The sequence below is a fragment of the Girardinichthys multiradiatus genome, unplaced genomic scaffold, assembly GCF_021462225.1.
Source record: "Girardinichthys multiradiatus isolate DD_20200921_A unplaced genomic scaffold, DD_fGirMul_XY1 scaffold_35, whole genome shotgun sequence".
Classification (NCBI taxonomy): Eukaryota; Metazoa; Chordata; class Actinopteri; order Cyprinodontiformes; family Goodeidae; genus Girardinichthys; species Girardinichthys multiradiatus.
The window spans coordinates 95,635-116,061 of NW_025917688.1; the positions used below are offsets into that span (position 1 = coordinate 95,635).

Genomic DNA, 20,427 nt, shown 5'->3' on the forward strand with positions numbered 1-20,427 from the left:
CCCCCTTGTGGCTGTTTTAAGCTATTACTTTGCCTTTGTCCAATGTATGAATTTATTGTATGTCTGTTTATTTCACAGTAAATATTGCTTATTGCTGCATACTAATAATAAATATGTTTATTTGTATTTGAAATGCAGAGCAACCACAATGCAACATATTCATCTGTACCTGCTGTTACGTGTGGAGTTAATAAAGAGGCTTAAACAAATCCTGAAGGTATCTGCAGTCTTTCTGAATGAAGGTTTAACTCAGACTTTCTACATCCATCAAATCATATAGAGCTGAACTTCAGCCCTGTGATTTTCATAAGTTCTGCTCCTCAGACACACCTCACTGCTCAAACTCTGCTCCTTTATGGTCTTCTGCTGCAGGTTCTCACATTTAGGTGGAACCATCGCTTTCCTCTCTCTGATCACATAGTCTTCACTTGACATCTACGTTTTACAATATTAATAATCATGAGGACTTTGAGTTGTTCATGTCCTGTGTTCTTAAGACCACAAAATGTTCTTTAAGTAGTACTCTCATTGTTTATTTAATGGTTCAGAAAAGACGTCCTCCCTCCCAGGGAAACATCTGGCTCTACCTGCTGCCAGCATCAGCTGGTCCAGCTACCAGTTATCCCATCACACCAGGAGGCGCAGCAGCAGCTCATCAGGTGAGGAGGAACCAGCCTCCATGGTGGAAGGAAGGCAGACTGACTGGAACGTAGGATGTTTCTTCAGACAGCCGCCCAGTGCAGCTCTGGTAATGAGCTCCTGTGACGGAGAGAGACTGATATGACCAGCGGCACTTTGAAAATATGATTAAAAATAATGAGGAAGTTGGAATAATAGGTTGCTACATAAAACATTTTAGGAAATATGTTTTAAAAGTTTGGAAACTGATATATTACAGGAAATATATTGATTAAAAGCTAATAAAACAAATTCTCAGCATTTCAGCCTTAATATGGACAGAAACTCAATTTGAATTGTTCAGACTGAAAATGTATTCATGTCATTTTAAATGCATGGGTTTAAAAATGAACTTCAATAAATTGAAACTGAATTTGTTTCAAAATGTATTTTGTTGTATTGAAAATTCAGTTTAATTACTTTAACTTTCAGGTCTATAATTCAATTTAGTTCCAAAATTCAGTTTTTTGTGTCACACATCCGAGTCCTTGAGGAAAGCCACAGATTAATCAAACACAGATTCATTGATTTACGTTTCACATCAGAATAAACTTCCTTTACTGCATTTTGAGTTGGAGCAGTGCAGCAACATGAGCTTGGTGGATGTCATTAGTGTTAGAAATAATGGAACAGCTCTGTTTCCATCACTCTGGTATTCTACCATTTTATTCTGCAGTTGTTTCTTAATGAGTTTTTCTGTTCTCCATAAAAGTCATATTTTCTGTCTCATTTTTGTTCAAACCTGCAGGGCCACATGTTAAAAGAAAAAAAAGAAAAGCTCAGTGAGAAACTATAAAACAATGAATTTACTGACAGCAATGCAGAAAGTCACCATGAAATACATTCAAGTAACATTTAACTACTTGAAAATGGTCAAAATGAACAAATATGTTCTGTAAAAGTATGAATCAGAGACATGTAGATAATACAAATCTTTAGATGGAAGCTGATGTTTGGATCTGGAGAACGAGCTGAGAGCAGGTTGGTGGACATCATCTGGACGACCTCAATGAAGAATAGAAAACATCTGGTTCTGGTGAGATTTCTGAAAAATAAGCAGTTTAAATAAAATTATTCCTAAACAAAATACTATTTATACAGCAACACAAAAGCTGCATCAGTATCTGAACCCTCTGTAGTTTCATGTTCAGACTCTGCTCCACTAATTACATCCTCCAGTCTGCTGCAGCTTCATCGGCTCCCAGTGTCTTCATCTAAATCTAGACTTAGAGGACCATATTCTTCTACTGTTACAACTGTTATAAGCAATAAAATTACCACAGGGTTACAGATGCAACTGTTTTAATGGAGTTTAATGTGAGATTGCTGCAGGATTTTAGATTGTTGTGGCTCTCTGGGTTGATACTGAGGTTCTCTCCAGTCCTACAGGCTCTTCTGTGCTGTTTATGTAGTTATACTTTCTATATTGTATCTGCATGTTTTTCTTCCTCATTGCATCTGTGTGTTTTTATTTCTGCTGATTTTTATGTATCTAATAGTTTTGATGAGTTGGCTTTTATATTTGTGGTTTTACATGTTTACACACTTTATTGTATTATGTTTCTGTTAATAAATGTTTGTAAAATTGGGGAAACATCTGGTCTCAGTCATGATTCTTGGAATAATTTTGTTTTATGTTGCTGTAATTATCAGTTATTAACGGAGGTGGTTCTACATTGAATTAGTCCCTGGGCGAGACCCCTCTCAGAAGGAGTGTTTCTGGGGTTAACAACATCTCTTGTTTAGTTTAGTTGGAAAATGAAGTGAGGAGTAGCTCTTTAGTACATCCTGTGTGCAGTGTGCATGGCTGCGGCATCTTCTCACACCAAACAGGGTGCCTGCAGCTGCCAGGCACCCTGTTCCCCACACAGTGATATGATAGATAATGGCAAACTACCTTTGCAGCACAGATTATTTTGAATTCCCTTTTTTGTAAGTGCTCGAGCCACCCTCTATGTGTCATAGCAAAAATGTGCCCCAGTTCGCCCGTGCCAGAAATCGTCACTGATTTACTAGGTATAAGGATAGGTGGTGGTACCGGTTTGGCATTTCTGCCTTACCCACCTTGCACGGTTCCACTATGCAGGCTGCCGAGGGCCACCCTTCAGTGTGTTTTGCTCCATTATCCCCAGAACATTTCAAGGTAGAGGAGCAACAGTAGGGACATCTCCCTACCGTGGTCTGCAGCCTGCCTAGGATACCTATTTTTCCCCCGCTCTGTCCTTCCTTTGGAGCCAGAGCCAGAAGCTTTTGCTTAGCCTCCTCAGCAAGGTCGCGGAGAGCTAAGGAAAATGATCTCATCAGAGCAGAGACTGAGATGACAAACTTGCTGCTGTGAATAGCGACAACAAAGGTTCATAAACTGTAACTGTCCAGAAAAGCAGCAACAGAACAGAACAGAAGGAAAAAATCAAAAATTGGATCATTCATAATGATGCAGCGCAACAACTCCTGCCTGTTTCAAGCACCGCAGAAAAGAAGATCTGTTTGCTTTTACTCTTGTTCCACTGGGGGCAGTAGCAGCCAGCCAGTAGCACACAAACTTTCCTCATTTAAATAGGGCGATCTGCTCCTGTTTTGCGCCTGTTATCATTTGAACACGAAACATTCAAAGATCACAAGCAACATGCCCACTTAATGCATGTGCAAGTTTTTTGGAATCTTTGAAGATCAGGACCACTGTACATGCTCTCTTTCATGCTCTAGACTTGAAAACTCACTCAGAGTTCATCAGCTTATCTGTGCTTCTCTCATAGATGAAGCAGCTGTTTTACTTTTCCTTCCCATAGAAATGACTCCTGGATCAGTGCTTCTTTGTTCTCTTTGTGTCTCTGCTCTGTTCTCTCAAACCTCCAGTCGGTTGTGGCAGATGGCCGCTCACACTGAGCCTGGTTCTGGTTCTGCTGGAGGTTTCTTCCTGTTAAAAGGGAGTTTTTCCTCTCCACTGTCACTACATGCATGCTCAGTATGAGGGATTGCTGCAAAGTCAACACCAGTGACTGTCCACTGTCTCTACATGCTCATCCAGGAGGAGTGAATGCTGCAAGTCACTGACTGGATGCAATCTGCTGGGTTTCCTTAGACAGAAAAACTTTTTATCCAATTTGAATAAATAACTGAATCTGACTGAACTGTTCAATGGTTAGGATTAATAGGAATGTATGAACCTGACTTTGTGAAGAGCCTTGAGACGACATGTGTTGTGAATTGGAGCTATATAAATAAATTGAATTGAATTGAATTGAATTGAATTGGAGATATGTGGATCATCCTGTCCAACACCACGCTCAGTGACCAAGGAACATACCACTGTCTCATCGTCATGGATACTGAGACGAAACACAGTATCCGCCTGGAGGTTCGACCACCAGGTGAGTTTGTGGAGTTCAGTTTGTTGGTTTTAATCCAGGATTGGGAACATTTGAGCACGACTAGCAAAGATCTTTACCTGCTATAGGAAGCCTATATGAGGCCGGGCCCACAGTACCATAGATATTCATCCATGTTAGCTGCTGCCTTCCTGCAACCAGGTTTAAATGTCATAAACACGTTTTTTAAAATGGAGATACATTTAAAACTGAGGTGCATCCAAGTAAGATAAATACCTGGAGATCATCACCTTCTGTGTTTTAAACCAAAGCAACAGTTAAGTTGATCTCAATGTTTTAATTTTTCTAATTAAACCTAAAAAAATAGCAAAAGAAGTAAAAGATTAAGAGGAAGGAGAAAAACTTTAAAAAGATGATAAAACTCTTTCAGAGCATTTCTACACCTGGGCTCAGGATCATCTTTGATTTCTGATGTCCCCACCTACAGGCCAGGATAGGTATTACAGCATTTAAATAAATATCCTGAGTTGTTTAGCTGGGGCCAATTTATCCTGCTGCTGCTGTATTATTTCACTAAAATACAGATGTAACATAAATACTGTCACAAAGTTTCAAGAATAAAGCTCTAAGAATACAGAAATATGAAGAAAAATCTATTTCAGGCCTTTTACCCACAGAATAGATTAATTTAAGGATCAGAGGAGTTTATTTGTCACATAAACTTTATCAAAAATTACTTCCTGGACCGTTAACTGGGATTAAAAAATGAAAGATAAAAGAATTCAGGATATGCTGAAAGTAAACATAAAATAAAATTGAATATAAATGTATTCTAGAAATTTCTACAAAACCACATTAGGTAAGGATGCTCCATAAAGAAGTTTTATTACAGCTTTCTTGTGCTGGTAATACTAAATCACTCAGCACTATTGTATGTTTGTAATATTTAGGTAATATTCAGAATGATAGTAAAAAGCTGAACTTTGTGGACATTCAGAAAAAGATGCATTCTTGTTATTTTCACTTCTGTCTCTTAACAATAGTTTTCCTGAGATCCTTCTTTCTCAGGTTATTTACCGTTTAAACAGCCTCGTCTGTCTCATGTTTTCTCTCTCCAGGTTCAACCGTCGGCCAGAGAGAAGACGACCTTGGACTGACAGTAGGCCCGCCAGTGGGCCTGTTGTTGGTTCTTATAGCTGCTGTAGTTGGAATAGTCTTGGTTCGTAAAGGAAAGGACAGAAGCCCACTTTGAATAATTACCACCATTAATTTAATCCTCCATATTCCTCTTAAATATTACGCCTGAGGATAAAAGCTGTTTTTTCTTTCTGTGGCTAATGGAGACCTTTTTAAATATTCTAACATAACAGCGTTGTCTCTTAATTCTATTTTAAGCTTTAGTGACATTTGTCTTTAAAGCTCAAACATCTGAGCAACAGCGGCTGGAAGCAGCAGCTTCTTTCTCCCTCTGCTTCTCTGCATCAGATGCTGGAGATGTTTGAGCTGCAGCTTAAAGAAAAAGAATCAAAGTGAACATTTGTTCCTGGACTATAGGACCAGGAAACATCTAAAAGCTGCAGGACTTCATCCTGGGAGGACTAGAGTTTAAGACCGCTGTGCTAAAGGACATCATCAGACGCGCTAACATGTCCTGCAGCCCCAGCACCTCTCTGTGTCATTGATGCAGGGTTTCTGAGATGATAAATCTCATCATCTGTGCAGCCCTACTTCAGTTCTCAACTCAAATAAAACACTTTCCACTAAAAAACATGAGAGGTGGAGACTTTGAGCCCAACCGTTGCTACTTTAGGATCCAAACATGAAGTTGATAAAACATAGATTCAGATTGAGAAACCAGATTCTGTTTGAAAGCACTCAACTTAAAAACAGATCAAATACATAGATTAGAAGTAAAATATGTCCACTACCCATGGTTAACCATTTATGACTTTATCTATTATAGCTTTGATGTTAAAGTAGAAATCATTCTATAAATTTGATCCAATAACCTCCATCTCCTTCCTTCATGAGCCGCTGTGGGGTTCTAGCTGAAATACATGAAGAATTCATCCCTATAAACACACAATATGCATTAAGTTTAATTATTTTAAAGTCCTGAATGTTAATTACATGTTTATAACCACCAGGTCTCTCCATTAATTACCTGCACAGTTTATTCTGGGCTTATAGTCGATGCTAATTGATCTCTGAGTATTAATTCAGTGGCACATGGTGCAGCTTTGGTTTGTAGTGAAATAAAATCATTTAGAAACAGCTGCTCGTCTTGTTTATTCATTTATTATCAGGAAATGACTCAGAAATATCAGCTCTCACATGAACTGAAGTGGAAAAACAATAAATTCACTTTATTCTAGAATTTTAAAGACAGCTTTACATCATGTTCTTTGTGCCAGGTTGATTTTCGGACCTCCTAATCCTCCTGATCCTGGTAAACCGGGTCAGTACCATCTTCTCTGAGGTTTCTTTCACATTCAGATCTTGACAGCATGGATTTATCTCACCGTAGATCCAGAAACTGAAGATCTTCTGCTTCATCAACATCAGTATCTGACGTTAATATGACTGTATGGCTGCTTCTCAGCTCATGTTCCTGTTCTTCATCCTGACCCGGTTTGTTCAGAAATAAATGTTTCATTAAACAGACTGAATGTTGGGTTCTGTTGTTGGGATTTGGGTCATCACCAGGAAATCCTTCCCAACCGGTGAACTGGTACCAGTATGTTGTGAAGGAACAGGAAATGATGAAGGTAGAGATAAAACCCAGTAAGACAGAGAAGAAGTCAGGCCTGACACTTGATTTCTATGATTTTATTCCAGCACTGAAACATTTGCAGCCTTAAACAGAACCACAGATGCTGAGAAAGTGGATTTTCTGTTTACTCTGAATTCATAAAGTCCCGCAGTGATCAATGAACTGTCTAAAAATCCGTTATTTTAATTTGTTCTTTCAGTTTGTGTTGAAACAGATGTTAGAAACCTGATTAACTTGAAACTTTGTGGTGATAACTGTGGAAATCTTTGCTGGCAGAATGAATATCGTGCAGATTTGTCCTCATCTTCAGCTCCACTCTGAGCTAAAACAGGTGATGTCAGGTATCTGCGACCCGGCTGGGAAACAGCTGCAGGTTTTACGCTCCATGAACTCCTCCTGCTGAACCGGTTTCTGCAGCTGAAGCCTGTCTGATCACCTCTAACAACCAGCAGCTGGTTCCCCTTATTGCCAGATGTTTTGGGTCCCACCACCAGATCAGTGAGTTCTGGTGTTCCAACCTCCATGGCTGCAGGTGTGGAGAACCTTGACTGACCTGCAGTCCTGACCTCAACCTTCTTTGGGATGAATTAGACGGAGGCTGCAGTTCTGATTTTCGCCTCTTAAACCTCGAGGAAGATATGTACAGAATAGTTCGAGTTGCTATGGCAACGGTGGCTCCATCCACAAACTGGACCTTTATAGATTAAGAAATGGACGTCATCAAAGTTCCTGTAAAGTAGACGGATGAATCCTTTTGGCCATATAGTGAAGGTTCATGTTTAATCTCTGATATTCATAATTAAGGTAACGATGTGTTAAAGTGGTCGAGGTTTATAGAGCAGCTTTAGTTAATAATCTGTATTTTAGACGTTTAATAACGGATGTGTTTTTATTTCCTGGAGGGAAAACATCTTTAGTTTTAAACACAACTTATATTTTATAATGTAGCTAAATATGATCTCAGTGAAAGGTTAAAGTTCAGCGTTTACGATGACCAGAGGTGCTGAGCAGCCTTCATGTTCTGCTCTTCAGTGGTGAGAAGATCTGACTGTTGATCCAGTTGAACTCCAGTTTTCTGATCTGGAACCAGTCCAAACAGACCTGAACCGGCCTCCTGGTTCGAGCTCAGTCCGGACCCGGTATAAGGTTCTAACAGAGTTAAACACGGTTCTGCCGGTAGTTCTGGGAGAAAGGAAACTGAAACATGTCTGAGCAGGTCTAGATGTTCATGCAGGATGGAGGACAATGTGTTCTTCGGTTGTTCCTCCTCTTCCTCCTCCTCTTCTGTCAGATTCTAACTGGAGGTGGTTTCAGGCCACAGTGAAGGAAGAGTTTCACTCTTTAATAAACAGTAAGACTTGTTGACTCACTTTCATTTTCACTTATTCTCTAAAGTAAAGGAATCAGCACCAAGGAATGAAACCTCGCTCAGTTTCTCTGCTGCAGAACCGACAGGAGAGATGTGAGGAAGAACTGCTGTAATACTGAGAATACAGGAGTTCTGCACGGTTCTGAGACCAGCTGGCAGAGCAGATGTTTCAACAGATGTGTCTGCAGAGCTTTCAGTGACTGAGAACAAAGAGCAGCTGAAGAAACCGGTTCTGTTGGTGAAAAACAATCATCTCTGTAGGGCTTCAAAATACTGCTTAGAAACTAGTTTCAGAATAAACTGGATCCAGATTATTTCAATCTGAGCCTCCGGGTTTTTCATTGGACCCAGATTCTGACATTTTTACACCCGGTCAGAGTTGATGAACTGAACAGAACCAGAGGGTTTATAATCTGGTCACTAATGTTCTGAAAGGATCGTAGAACTCCTGAAGCAATCGGGTTTTAATCATTAACAGACAGAACCTCAACTACCTCTTTAATCAGTTATAACCAGCATACTGAGACTGGGCTTTATTCTGCAGAACTGGACTCATTTGGGTCTTCTATGCTGAACCCGACTAAAGTGGGTCTTTACTGTGCCAGAACCGGACCAAAGAGAGTGCTACTCTGCAGGAACTGGACCAAAGAGAGTGTTACTCTGCAGGAACCGGACCAAAGAGAGAGTTACTGTGCAGGAACTGGACCAAAGAGAGAGTTACTGTGCAGGAACCGGACCAAAGAGAGAGTTACTCTGCAGGAACCGGACCAAAGAGAGAGTTACTCTGCAGGAACCGGACCAAAGAGAGTGTTACTCTGCAGGAACCGGACCAAAGAGAGAGTTACTGTGCAGGAACCGGACCAAAGAGAGAGTTACTCTGCAGGAACCGGAACAAAGAGAGAGTTACTCTGCAGGAACCGGACCAAAGATAGCGTTTACTCTGCAGGAACCGGACCAAAGAGAGCGGTTACTCTGCAGGAACCGGACCAAAGAGAGCGGTTACTCTGCAGGAACCGGACCAAAGAGAGAGTTACTCTGCAGGAACCGGATCAAAGAGAGTGTTACTCTGCAGGAACCGGACCAAAGAGAGTGTTACTCTGCCGGAACCGGACCAAAGAGAGCGGTTACTCTGCAGGAACCGGACCAAAGAGAGTGTTACTCTGCCGGAACCGGACCAAAGAGAGTGTTACTCTGCAGGAACCGGACCAAAGAGAGCGGTTACTCTGCAGGAACCGGACCAAAGAGAGCGGTTACTCTGCAGGAACTGGACCAAAGAGAGTGTTACTGTGCAGGAACCGGACCAAAGAGAGAGTTACTCTGCAGGAACCGGACCAAAGAAAGAGTTACTCTGCAGGAACTGGACCAAAGAGAGTGTTACTGTGCAGGAACTGGACCAAAGAGAGAGTTACTGTGCAGGAACCGGACCAAAGAGAGTGTTACTCTGCAGGAACCGGACCAAAGAGAGAGTTACTCTGCAGGAACCGGACCAAAGAAAGAGTTACTCTGCAGGAACTGGACCAAAGAGAGTGTTACTGTGCAGGAACCGGACCAAAGAGAGTGTTACTCTGCAGGATCCGGACCAAAGAGAGAGTTACTCTGCAGGAACCGGACCAAAGAAAGAGTTACTCTGCAGGAACTGGACCAAAGAGAGTGTTACTGTGCAGGAACCGGACCAAAGAGAGAGTTACTCTGCAGGAACCGGACCAAAGAAAGAGTTACTCTGCAGGAACTGGACCAAAGAGAGTGTTACTCTGCAGGAACCGGACCAAAGAGAGCGGTTACTCTGCAGGAACTGGACCAAAGAGAGTGTTACTGTGCAGGAACCGGACCAAAGAGAGAGTTACTCTGCAGGAACCGGACCAAAGAAAGAGTTACTCTGCAGGAACTGGACCAAAGAGAGTGTTACTGTGCAGGAACTGGACCAAAGAGAGAGTTACTGTGCAGGAACTGGACCAAAGAGAGAGTTACTGTGCAGGAACCGGACCAAAGAGAGTGTTACTCTGCAGGAACCGGACCAAAGAGAGCGGTTACTCTGCAGGAACCGGACCAAAGAGAGCGGTTACTCTGCAGGAACTGGACCAAAGAGAGTGTTACTGTGCAGGAACCGGACCAAAGAGAGAGTTACTCTGCAGGAACTGGACCAAAGAGAGTGTTACTGTGCAGGAACCGGACCAAAGAGAGAGTTACTGTGCAGGAACTGGACCAAAGAGAGAGTTACTGTGCAGGAACCGGACCAAAGAGAGTGTTACTCTGCAGGAACCGGACCAAAGAGAGAGTTACTCTGCAGGAACCGGACCAAAGAGAGAGTTACTCTGCAGGAACCGGACCAAAGAAAGAGTTACTTTGCAGGAACTGGACCAAAGAGAGAGTTACTGTGCAGGAACTGGACCAAAGAGAGAGTTACTGTGCAGGAACCGGACCAAAGAGAGTGTTACTCTGCAGGAACTGGACCAAATAGTGTTACTCTGCAGGAACCGGACCAAAGAGAGAGTTACTCTGCAGGAACCGGACCAAAGATAGTGTTACTCTGCAGGAACCGGACCAAAGAGAGTGTTACTCTGCAGGAACCGGACCAAAGAGAGAGTTACTCTGCAGGAACCGGACCAAAGAGAGAGTTACTCTGCAGGAACCGGACCAAAGAGAGAGTTACTCTGCAGGAACCGGACCAAAGAGAGCGGTTACTCTGCAGGAACCGGACCAAAGAGAGAGTTACTCTGCAGGAACCGGACCAAAGAGAGAGTTACTCTGCAGGAACCGGACCAAAGAGAGAGTTACTCTGCAGGAACCGGACCAAAGAGAGAGTTACTCTGCAGGAACCGGACCAAAGAGAGAGTTACTCTGCAGGAACCGGACCAAAGAGAGAGTTACTCTGCAGGAACCGGACCAAAGAGAGCGGTTACTCTGCAGGAACTGGACCAAAGAGAGCGGTTACTCTGCAGGAACTGGACCAAAGAGAGTGTTACTCTGTAGGAACCGGACCAAAGAGAGCATTTACTCTGCAGGAACCGGAACAAAGAGAGAGTTACTCTGCAGGAACCGGACCAAAGATTGTGTTACTCTGCAGGAACCGGACCAAAGAGAGAGTTACTCTGCAGGAACCGGACCAAAGAGAGAGTTACTCTGCAGGAACCGGACCAAAGAGAGAGTTACTCTGCAGGAACCGGACCAAAGATAGTGTTACTCTGCAGGAACCGGACCAAAGAGAGAGTTACTCTGCAGGAACCGGACCAAAGAGAGAGTTACTCTGCAGGAACCGGACCAAAGAGAGCGGTTACTCTGCAGGAACTGGACCAAAGAGAGCGGTTACTCTGCAGGAACTGGACCAAAGAGAGTGTTACTCTGCAGGAACCGGACCAAAGAGAGTGTTACTCTGCAGGAACCGGACCAAAGAGAGTGTTACTCTGCAGGAACCGGACCAAAGAGAGCGGTTACTCTGCAGGAACTGGACCAAAGAGAGCGGTTACTCTGCAGGAACCGGACCAAAGAGAGTTACTCTGCAGGAACCGGACCAAAGATAGCGTTTACTCTGCAGGAACCGGACCAAAGAGTGTTACTCTGCAGGAACCGGACCAAAGATAGCGGTTACTCTGCAGGAACTGGACCAAAGAGTGTTACTCTGCAGGAACCGGACCAAAGATAGCGGTTACTCTGCAGGAACTGGACCAAAGAGAGCGGTTACTCTGCAGGAACTGGACCAAAGAGAGTGTTACTCTGCAGGAACCGGACCAAAGAGAGTGTTACTCTGCAGGAACCGGACCAAAGAGAGCGGTTACTCTGCAGGAACTGGACCAAAGAGAGCGGTTACTCTGCAGGAACCGGACCAAAGAGTGTTACTCTGCAGGAACCGGACCAAAGATAGCGTTTACTCTGCAGGAACCGGACCAAAGAGTGTTACTCTGCAGGAACCGGACCAAAGATAGCGGTTACTCTGCAGGAACTGGACCAAAGAGTGTTACTCTGCAGGAACCGGACCAAAGATAGCGGTTACTCTGCAGGAACTGGACCAAAGAGAGCGGTTACTCTGCAGGAACTGGACCAAAGAGAGTGTTACTCTGCAGGAACCGGACCAAAGAGAGTGTTACTCTGCAGGAACCGGACCAAAGAGAGCGGTTACTCTGCAGGAACTGGACCAAAGAGAGCGGTTACTCTGCAGGAACCGGACCAAAGAGTGTTACTCTGCGGGAACTGGACCAAAGATAGCGTTTACTCTGCAGGAACTGGACCAAAGAGAGCGGTTACTCTGCAGGAACCGGACCAAAGAGAGCGTTACTCTGCAGGAACCGGACCAAAGAGAGAGTTACTCTGCAGGAACCGGACCAAAGAGAGTGTTACTCTGCCGGAACCGGACCAAAGAGAGTGTTACTCTGCCGGAACCGGACCAAAGAGAGCGTTTACTCTGCAGGAACCGGACCAAAGAGAGAGTTACTCTGCCGGAACCGGACCAAAGAGAGCGTTTACTCTGCAGGAACCGGACCAAAGAGAGTGTTACTCTTCCAGAACCAGACTGAGTTTGTTCAGAGCCGATATTTAGTGTCTGGGTGTCAGGAGGTTCCACTGGGCTTCATCAGACAGAAGCAGAATCTGTTCTTGCATGAATGGTACCAGGGACACGGCTCTCTTTCAGCAGGCCCACACACACCCAGTCCCCTGCCTCCATGTATCTAACGGATCAGAACCATTATGAAACGATATTACCTGATATTCACTGAGTTACATCGGTGCTTTACAGCCTCTGTAATCCGTGCAGATTAAATCAGCCCAGGTGGTTCTGATACCAAGACGGCACCAGATGTTTGTTTTGACAGAGTAAAGTTTTCTAAATCTGAAACTGTGTTTTATGAAGAACATCTGTTCAGTGCAGAATAATCCAGCTGAGGTCTGACGTGTCTGAACATTTCAGATTAGGAGCAGAACCAGAGAAAAACACTAAATAAAAGACCCCAAACATTCGTCATCTGGTCCGTTTCATCCCTTCATGTTGGAGATACGGGTCGATAAAAACAACACAGCTTTAAATACAGTTTTTACCCAAAGGCCTTTGCTGCAGTGAATGACTGGAGTTTGACTTTAGAGGGAGTCGTGCAACCAGTAAACCCAGTCGGAATGTGTGAACGCCCCAGTATGTCTATTTCAAATAGATTCTAGTTTAGATGGAAATGATCTGTATTTTCTAGCTTTCTAGCATATTCTGGGATGGTCCAGTTATCTCCTCTCATTCGTGTTTGTGGCTGTAGGAGGTAACCATGGCAACGCGGAGGAGAGTCAAACATGCTTGAAGAGAAACATGGAGCACAGGAAGACCTCAGCTGTGGTCTGAAGCCAGAACCTTACTAATGTGAAGCATCAGAACCAACCACTGCTCCACCTACGGTACCGTAAACTGTGACTGGAGAGGTTTACTCAGAGCAGCGCCCCCTGCTGCTGTTTTCATGCAATGACATGTTCCTCCATCAGTTTTAAAGAGATTAATTTATTACATTTACTAACCTGATGACTTCATTGGTTTGTTTTCATGTTCTTACTCTCTTACATACGTTTCATGACACATAAATTCAGGTTGGAGTTTTAGATGTTAAAATATAAAACAGTGACTTTATATATTCCTTATTTTATTAAAGTTAACAACTTACCTTCATTCAATAAGCAGTGAGGAATCAGTGATGGAGGAATCTGGAGAACTCTGGTTCCTGAGGACAAAACACACTTTATTGAACAGTCGCCTCAGCTAATTAGCTCCAAACAAATCAGACATTACATGACGATCACAGAAAACATGGATTCAGATCATATCCTGAGAAATGGCTTCACTCCCTTCTTGAAGCCTTCATGCTAAGGAGCTTCATCAGATCATGTCTCATGTTGTCATATTTTAGAGCCAAATCAACCTCAATCTCTCCTGAGAACGTTTCACCTGCATTTATCTCAGTCTAGGTGGGATCAGACGACCCAGGAGAAACATCAGGACAGGTCCAGAAGAACCAGCAGACTGTGCAGTTCAAACACTTCCTTAACTTAATGTATTTGACTGTTTCCACTCAGACTTTTAATGAATTACAGACAAACCAACAAGATGTTTCATTTAGTTGCTGATTCTCAGAGGAAGATTCTTACCTCCACTCAGAGACTTCTTTCTTCAATCAGCTCAGCTTCATGTCTTTAGTCTTTATTTTAACTGCATAAATGTAGAAAACAACCTTTATTAGACACTTTACAAGCTCTACTCAGCTAAAACACTCAAACTGGGACAGTTACTGGTTTCTGATACGGATGAAGTGGCGACCCACCCAGGGTGTCCTTCTGTCTATGGGCGGCACAGTAACTCAGTAAGAAAAGTCACCTGTCAGCTGCATCCTGGGCAGCTTTTCACTTCTCACTGCATGTCCAGACATGTTGTGGTCAGTGTCGGTACTGGAAGGAACTATGTTCATGTATCATGGCTGGATAATGATGCTGAAGACGTTTCTTAGCTTTAAACTGAGGATGTTTCACTGGTTTTCAGGGATTCTGGACTGAATTTGATTGTTTGTTATGCTGACCTCACAATGTGTGTCAGGAACATCATGAGTTCAGCCTGAGCAGTTAGAACCAAATGACTAATCTGCATTCATTGGATGAACACTAACAGCAAATGTCCACTAGGTGGCAGTAAAGATCTATCATGAAACCATTGATTCAACATAAAACTAAAACAAATAAAAATAAATTGTTGTTTTCTGTCAAATCTGTAAATCTTCAGCTCTTTAGTCCCAGATTAATGTTGCACCTCAGTTCTTTACTTGAACAGTTTTGGATTCAAACTGGACATTGGAAAGGTCAAAGGGTACAGAAACTCCACTTTAAATTATTCTCTGTATTGGAGCCTCCATCTCTCAAAAAAAGGTTCCGACAGCAGAACCACCCAGCACCGAGGAAGAGGAACCGCACAATCACCCAAACCTGCTGGGCAGGCATTAGCAATCCATAATGGACCGGAATCAGAAAGACCAAGGAGGCGGAGGACACCACCCACCAACTCCAGGGAGGTGAAGGGAGCGAGACCCTCACCTGGACTCAGCTCAGTCCCTGGACCCTAAAGCCCGCCCAGAACCTCTCCATGAACTATAGGCAGCCAGGCAAGAACCCACCACGCTTCGGCATGGTCCGAGTCCCCACACAAACACAAACCCACCAGCACCCCAACCTCAGACAACCCACCAGAACCCTCAAAGTTGTCCCAGCACCAACAGTCACTGCAACTTAGCAGCAAATGTGAGAACATGTGGAGCTCCACTGAAACGTCCATCTCTGCAACATCTGTTGACACCAGAAGATGTCAGTCTCCATGCAAGGAAATCAAACATTTTTAGATGATCCTGGATGGAGGCATGAATCTACATCAGTTAAGATCAGCCAAGTTGATGCAAAACCTCCACCTGTAGTTTTGGATTGAAAAATGTGCAAAGCTGCTTGTCTGTAGAGAAAAGCTTCCTGTTGCTTTCTGTCTTTTGCACTTTTATCTCATCTCACAGATTTTCTCATTTTCATCAGTTCTTGTTTTTGAATCTTAAACTCTACATCATCTCTACAGCTGAGCAAACGAGCCCCCAGTTGTCATAGCAGCGCCCCCACCAGCCCAGCACCAACTGAGGACAGGGAACTCCCAGAGATCCCAGCTGATGGAAACGGACACATTTTTTAATTGAGTTGGATTTTTACTGAAAATTTAAAATCTTCTTAAATGTTACTTCCAACATACAGTGTGTGTATTTTATTAATCACGTTGTTTTTCTTTAACTCTATGAGGGAGTGTGTCATGATGGCCTTAAGCTCTCTGGTTCGAACCCCACAGACGGCAACTCTGAGTCCCTGAGCAAGACCTTTGACCCCAGAATGCTCCCTGGGTGCTGCCAGCTGCCCGCTGCTCTCTAAGGGATGAGTTAAATGCAGAGGACACATTTCTTTGGATTTTACAAGTTGCAATGACACATAAAGAATAAAGACCATAACTCTGACTCCTGTCATTGCATGGAAACAACAGCAGGGGGCGCTGCTCTCCATAGATCTGATCAGTCACAGTACAGCGAGGTGGAGCACTTCTGTTGCCTCCTAATAGGAAGGTCCTGTCTTCAGACCCCCTCTGGACTCTTTCTGAGTGGAGGTTTCATGTTTCTCTTCATGCATGTTTGATGTCTCTCCATGTTTTTCAGAAACATGTTTAAGTTGAACTGAAACAGATATTTGGTACCTTCTGCAGTGACCTGTTGTCTCTAGATGTTAAACATCCTTATTCAGACTGTTGCTGATTCACAGAGAACCTGTGAGGAACCAGTCTGTAGACCAGATGTTTCAATGTCTGAAAAAGCAGGAGAAGGAGATCCTCAGGTTATTATTTTTGCCTCCAGCTGTTCTATGAAAGCCTCAGAGGTTCTTTAGAGAACATTAGAGAACAACCAGCATCATGAAGACCAAGGAACACAGCAGACAGGTCAGAGGAAAAGTTCTGGTTCAGTTTAAGCTAAGCTTTGAACATCTGTCAGAGCTTTATTCAATCCATCATCTGAACATGGAGAGAGGATGGACCACCTGCAGATCCACCAAGGTGGTCCAACCTGAGCTCCAGTTGTAATCTGGTGTTCCCACTTTGACCTGTTTTCAACAGTAAATATCTTTCCTCTTACTTACCAGGTAACACTGTCTGACCTCAGGGTCATCTGGACCATAAGGAGAATTCAGCTTCCTATCCAGGTCTGTCCTCATTTCCATCTCTGGATCATTTTGGTTCTGGTTCTCCTGTAGTTCATGACTGCTCTGCAGACCAGATATAACTGCAGTGATGGTTCTGGTCACCTGTGTAACTGAGGCCTTTTCTTGGTCTGCTCCTATATGTCTGTGATCTCCAGCAGCACCTTATTGTGAAACCACCTCTACCTCCTCTGTTCTGTAAGGAGTCCTGCAGATTATAAACTGGCAGCAACAGTCATTCAGTCTCAACTGGAAGCTAACGAGCTTCAATCAATGGGATCAGCTGTCAATGCAGATCTATAACTGTGTAAAATCAACCAATCAACAGCGTGAAAATGTTTAAATGTGTTTAATCAAGTAAAAAGGGGGCGGGGTCAGGGTGCTTCTGTTTCTATGACTGATTTATTTGTAGCTTTGAATAAAGAAAACCTTCATTTGTATGTTAGACAGAAGGAAGAACCAACCTCACATTTATATTTCCAGGAAGAAGGCGGGCTTTATTCTGAGGCCCCAACAGGAAACAAACAGTGGTCAGATGGTGAAGTGGCACCATGATGGAAACATCTCTACAACATCTGCTCTGTAAGTACAAAACCTGTTGTTTAAGCAAAGTAACTTTACTGTCTGCTCTGTTCTAACCTGAGTCAAAGGGTTAGGATGAAAGGTCCGACTGAATTCAGATGAAAGAACTTCTACACATCAAGCAGGAAGAAAAGTTACTTTACTTCCCTCTTTTGTAGCTCTTAGTAACACAGCAGTGGCTTTCAGGCACAGACCTCAGATCTACTGAAAATACTGAAAATGACTGATGTGAAATGACAGAATAATGATGTAGGAGCCGATGAACAAGAGAATAAACTGTGGAAACTCATTTAGATTAAAAGAGCAAAGTCTGAATAAAGTCACTTTTATTTGAGTAAATAAATGCAGATGTAATGAAGATCAGTTTGATGAATAAATGTGTTTTAGGAGGATAAAATGTCTGGGATTGTAAAGTTCTCCTGAACTTTTCTATGTTCAACTGTAACCAATAAGTTTCATTTCTCTTCAGTTTCCTGTTTGCTGGTTTGCTGCATAAATAATGAAGGTTGGTTCACTTCTATCACCATTAAACTCAATTCATAATATTATTATTTAAATTAATGTTTGGAGGAGAAATATAAGATGTAAACAGAAGGATTCTAACTTTTAACCATAAAATTATTTTGACAATAAATAGAAATTAATGTAATTTTACATTCCAGTCCTCCCAGCTGGTCTGACTGTGAGTCCCAGCAGATCTCAGTTCTTTCAAGGAGACTCTGTGTCTCTGAGCTGTGAGGAGGACAACATCTCTGCTGGATGGACTGTGAGGAGAAAAACAACCAAAGAAACCAGGGCTCAGTGTGGAGATGGATGGGGGAAACCAGGTGGTCTGATCTGTAACGTCACCTACTTGTTCATACTGGATACTGGAGTGTACTGGTGTGAGTCCAGAGAGGGAGCAGCCAGCAGCAGCATCAACCTCACTGTCTCTGGTAAGATCAGACTGTGGAGTTAGTGTTGATGAAGCTGTGTGGAAATGGATGAAATGCTGTAGTTTGTCTCTGTGTTGAGGTGGATCAGTGATCCTGCAGAGTCCTGTCCTCCCTGTGATGGAGGGAGATGACGTCACTCTGAGCTGTCAAACAAAGACTTCCTCCAACCTCCCAGCTGCTTTCATTAAAGATGGCTCCCTCATCAGGACTGAGCCTGCAGGTCACATGACCCTCCACCATGTGACCAGCTCTGATGAAGGCCTCTACAAGTGTTTCATCAGTGGTGATGGAGAGTCTCCATCCAGCTGGATCTCTGTCTCAGGTCAGCAGCTTCTTCTCATTTTTAAACTGCATTAGTCCAGAGGTAACTGACCAGGTTGGATTCTGTCTTCAGAAAAACCTTCAACCACCACTGCTACTGACGTCACTGTAGCTCCTCCCCCTATCTCAGACCCCTCTGGTCTTGTGTTGAGGGTGGTCTGCCACCTGGTGGTGTTCTGTCCATACTTCATCTCCACTCTCCTCATGGTGTCTTTGTATCGACAAAGATCCACAAGTGAGACAATCTCTGATCAGCCAATCAGAGTCTGCTGTGACTGAGATTATAAATATATGGTGTTAATCTATATTATATATATATTCTGACTGCAGGTAGAGACCGTCCTGTCTCCATGGTGATAAACGAGACTGAGCAGGGATTGGATGAAAACTATGATGACATCATGACTGTCGTCACAACAGAGCATCACTTCTGAAATGATTTTGTCTCTTTGAATCAGAAATTATTAAAACTAACGAGGAAACTTGAATATTGAGCTTTTTATTTGAACTTCTGTTCCTCATTTATTTTTTTGTTCTTGTTTTAATGAGGTAATAAATCTATTTTAAAACCGAACTGGTTTTTGTGATAAATTTCTATACATTGAGTAAATATTTCCCTATAGTAATTCATGAATGACAAAATGTTTTAACATAAACTCATATTTTACATTATTTCAAACAAAATCTAGAAAATGGAGAATTAGTTCATGTTGCAGCTGATGAACTATGAACTCGTGGTTTTCCCACTCGCCAGGCTGCATGGAGGCCTCCACGTCACATTTCTGACCACTGACCAGATTTCTGGTCCCCCAGGGGTCAGAGCAAACCCCGGGTGCAGTTCTTTCTGGTGACTCCAGTGACATCTGCCCCGCTTTGTTCTAGCGCTTAGCCAGGACTGGGGGCAGGTTAAACCCATTACTGGTTCTACAGCTACAATCAGAAACATTGTTCTGAATATAAAAACTTTGTTAAACAGTAAATTCTGACCCGCTTCATTTCCCTCTAGGTGGTCCAGAAGGTGGAGAGGACAGCATTACTTCCAGTGACGTCAACATCTCCCATCATCAGCGACAGAAAACCAAGTCCAACAAAGGTAAGATTGGGTTTATTTTCTGGTTCTGTAGCTTTTTTCTGATGTTTTCTTGTTTAATCACTCAGTTGGTGAACAGGAACCAGTCCTCAGAAGCTGGTTGGTTTCTGAGGTTCTGTTGGGTCGGAGCTAAAATAGTAACTGAAGAACTGAAGCTTTGAGTGAACAGGAACATCTGCAGATGATCCAGGTGTTCTAGGAACATCTTCAGGAACTAGATGACAGATAGATCTACTATGTAATGAATATTAGTAGAAACTTCCTCTTTAAACATGGTTGATTTTAAGGAACCTTTTTACCTCTATTCTGAACCCAGTTCTGCTGGTTTCACCTTTTAAACGATGAAGGTTTTCTGGTTTATGATCAGATCTAGATTCTTGTTCTCTAGAGTTTCTATTTCCAGATTGTGATCAGATAAATGATTATTGAGACATTGTTTGGTGGCAACCCAGAAGATGAATTTAGACTTTTTTTTAGGTTTTTCTCTCTTTAGTCACAAACAGCAGCAGATTCTATGGAGAAACTGAACAAATAAACTAAAAATCTTTCTTCTCATCTTAGCTTACTGAGAACTCAACATCTTTACCTGATGAGGATTTCAACAAAAAATTAAGAACATTTTACTGGTG

At 42.8% G+C, this 20,427-nt stretch overlaps 1 protein-coding gene and 1 long non-coding RNA gene across 2 annotated transcripts; one reads left to right on the plus strand and one right to left on the minus strand.

The window, feature by feature from the left end:
• Window positions 1–1,455: 1,455 nt before the first annotated feature.
• Window positions 1,456–14,336, minus strand: LOC124865181. The gene is made up of 3 exons (XR_007037488.1): window positions 14,261–14,336; window positions 13,780–13,836; window positions 1,456–1,723 (listed from the first exon to the last, which is right to left on the minus strand). It is a non-coding gene; the product is annotated as an uncharacterized LOC124865181 (long non-coding RNA).
• A 2,993-nt stretch (window positions 14,337–17,329) lies between these two features.
• On the plus strand, window positions 17,330–19,282 carry LOC124865178 (Fc receptor-like protein 5). Its single transcript, XM_047360143.1, has 6 exons — window positions 17,330–17,452; window positions 17,922–17,957; window positions 18,115–18,387; window positions 18,467–18,709; window positions 18,782–18,943; window positions 19,039–19,282. Exons 1-6 carry the CDS (start codon window positions 17,422–17,424, stop codon window positions 19,140–19,142), a joined length of 849 nt encoding a protein of 282 aa, XP_047216099.1. The 5' UTR covers window positions 17,330–17,421; the 3' UTR covers window positions 19,143–19,282.
• The last annotated feature ends 1,145 nt before the right edge of the window (window positions 19,283–20,427 follow it).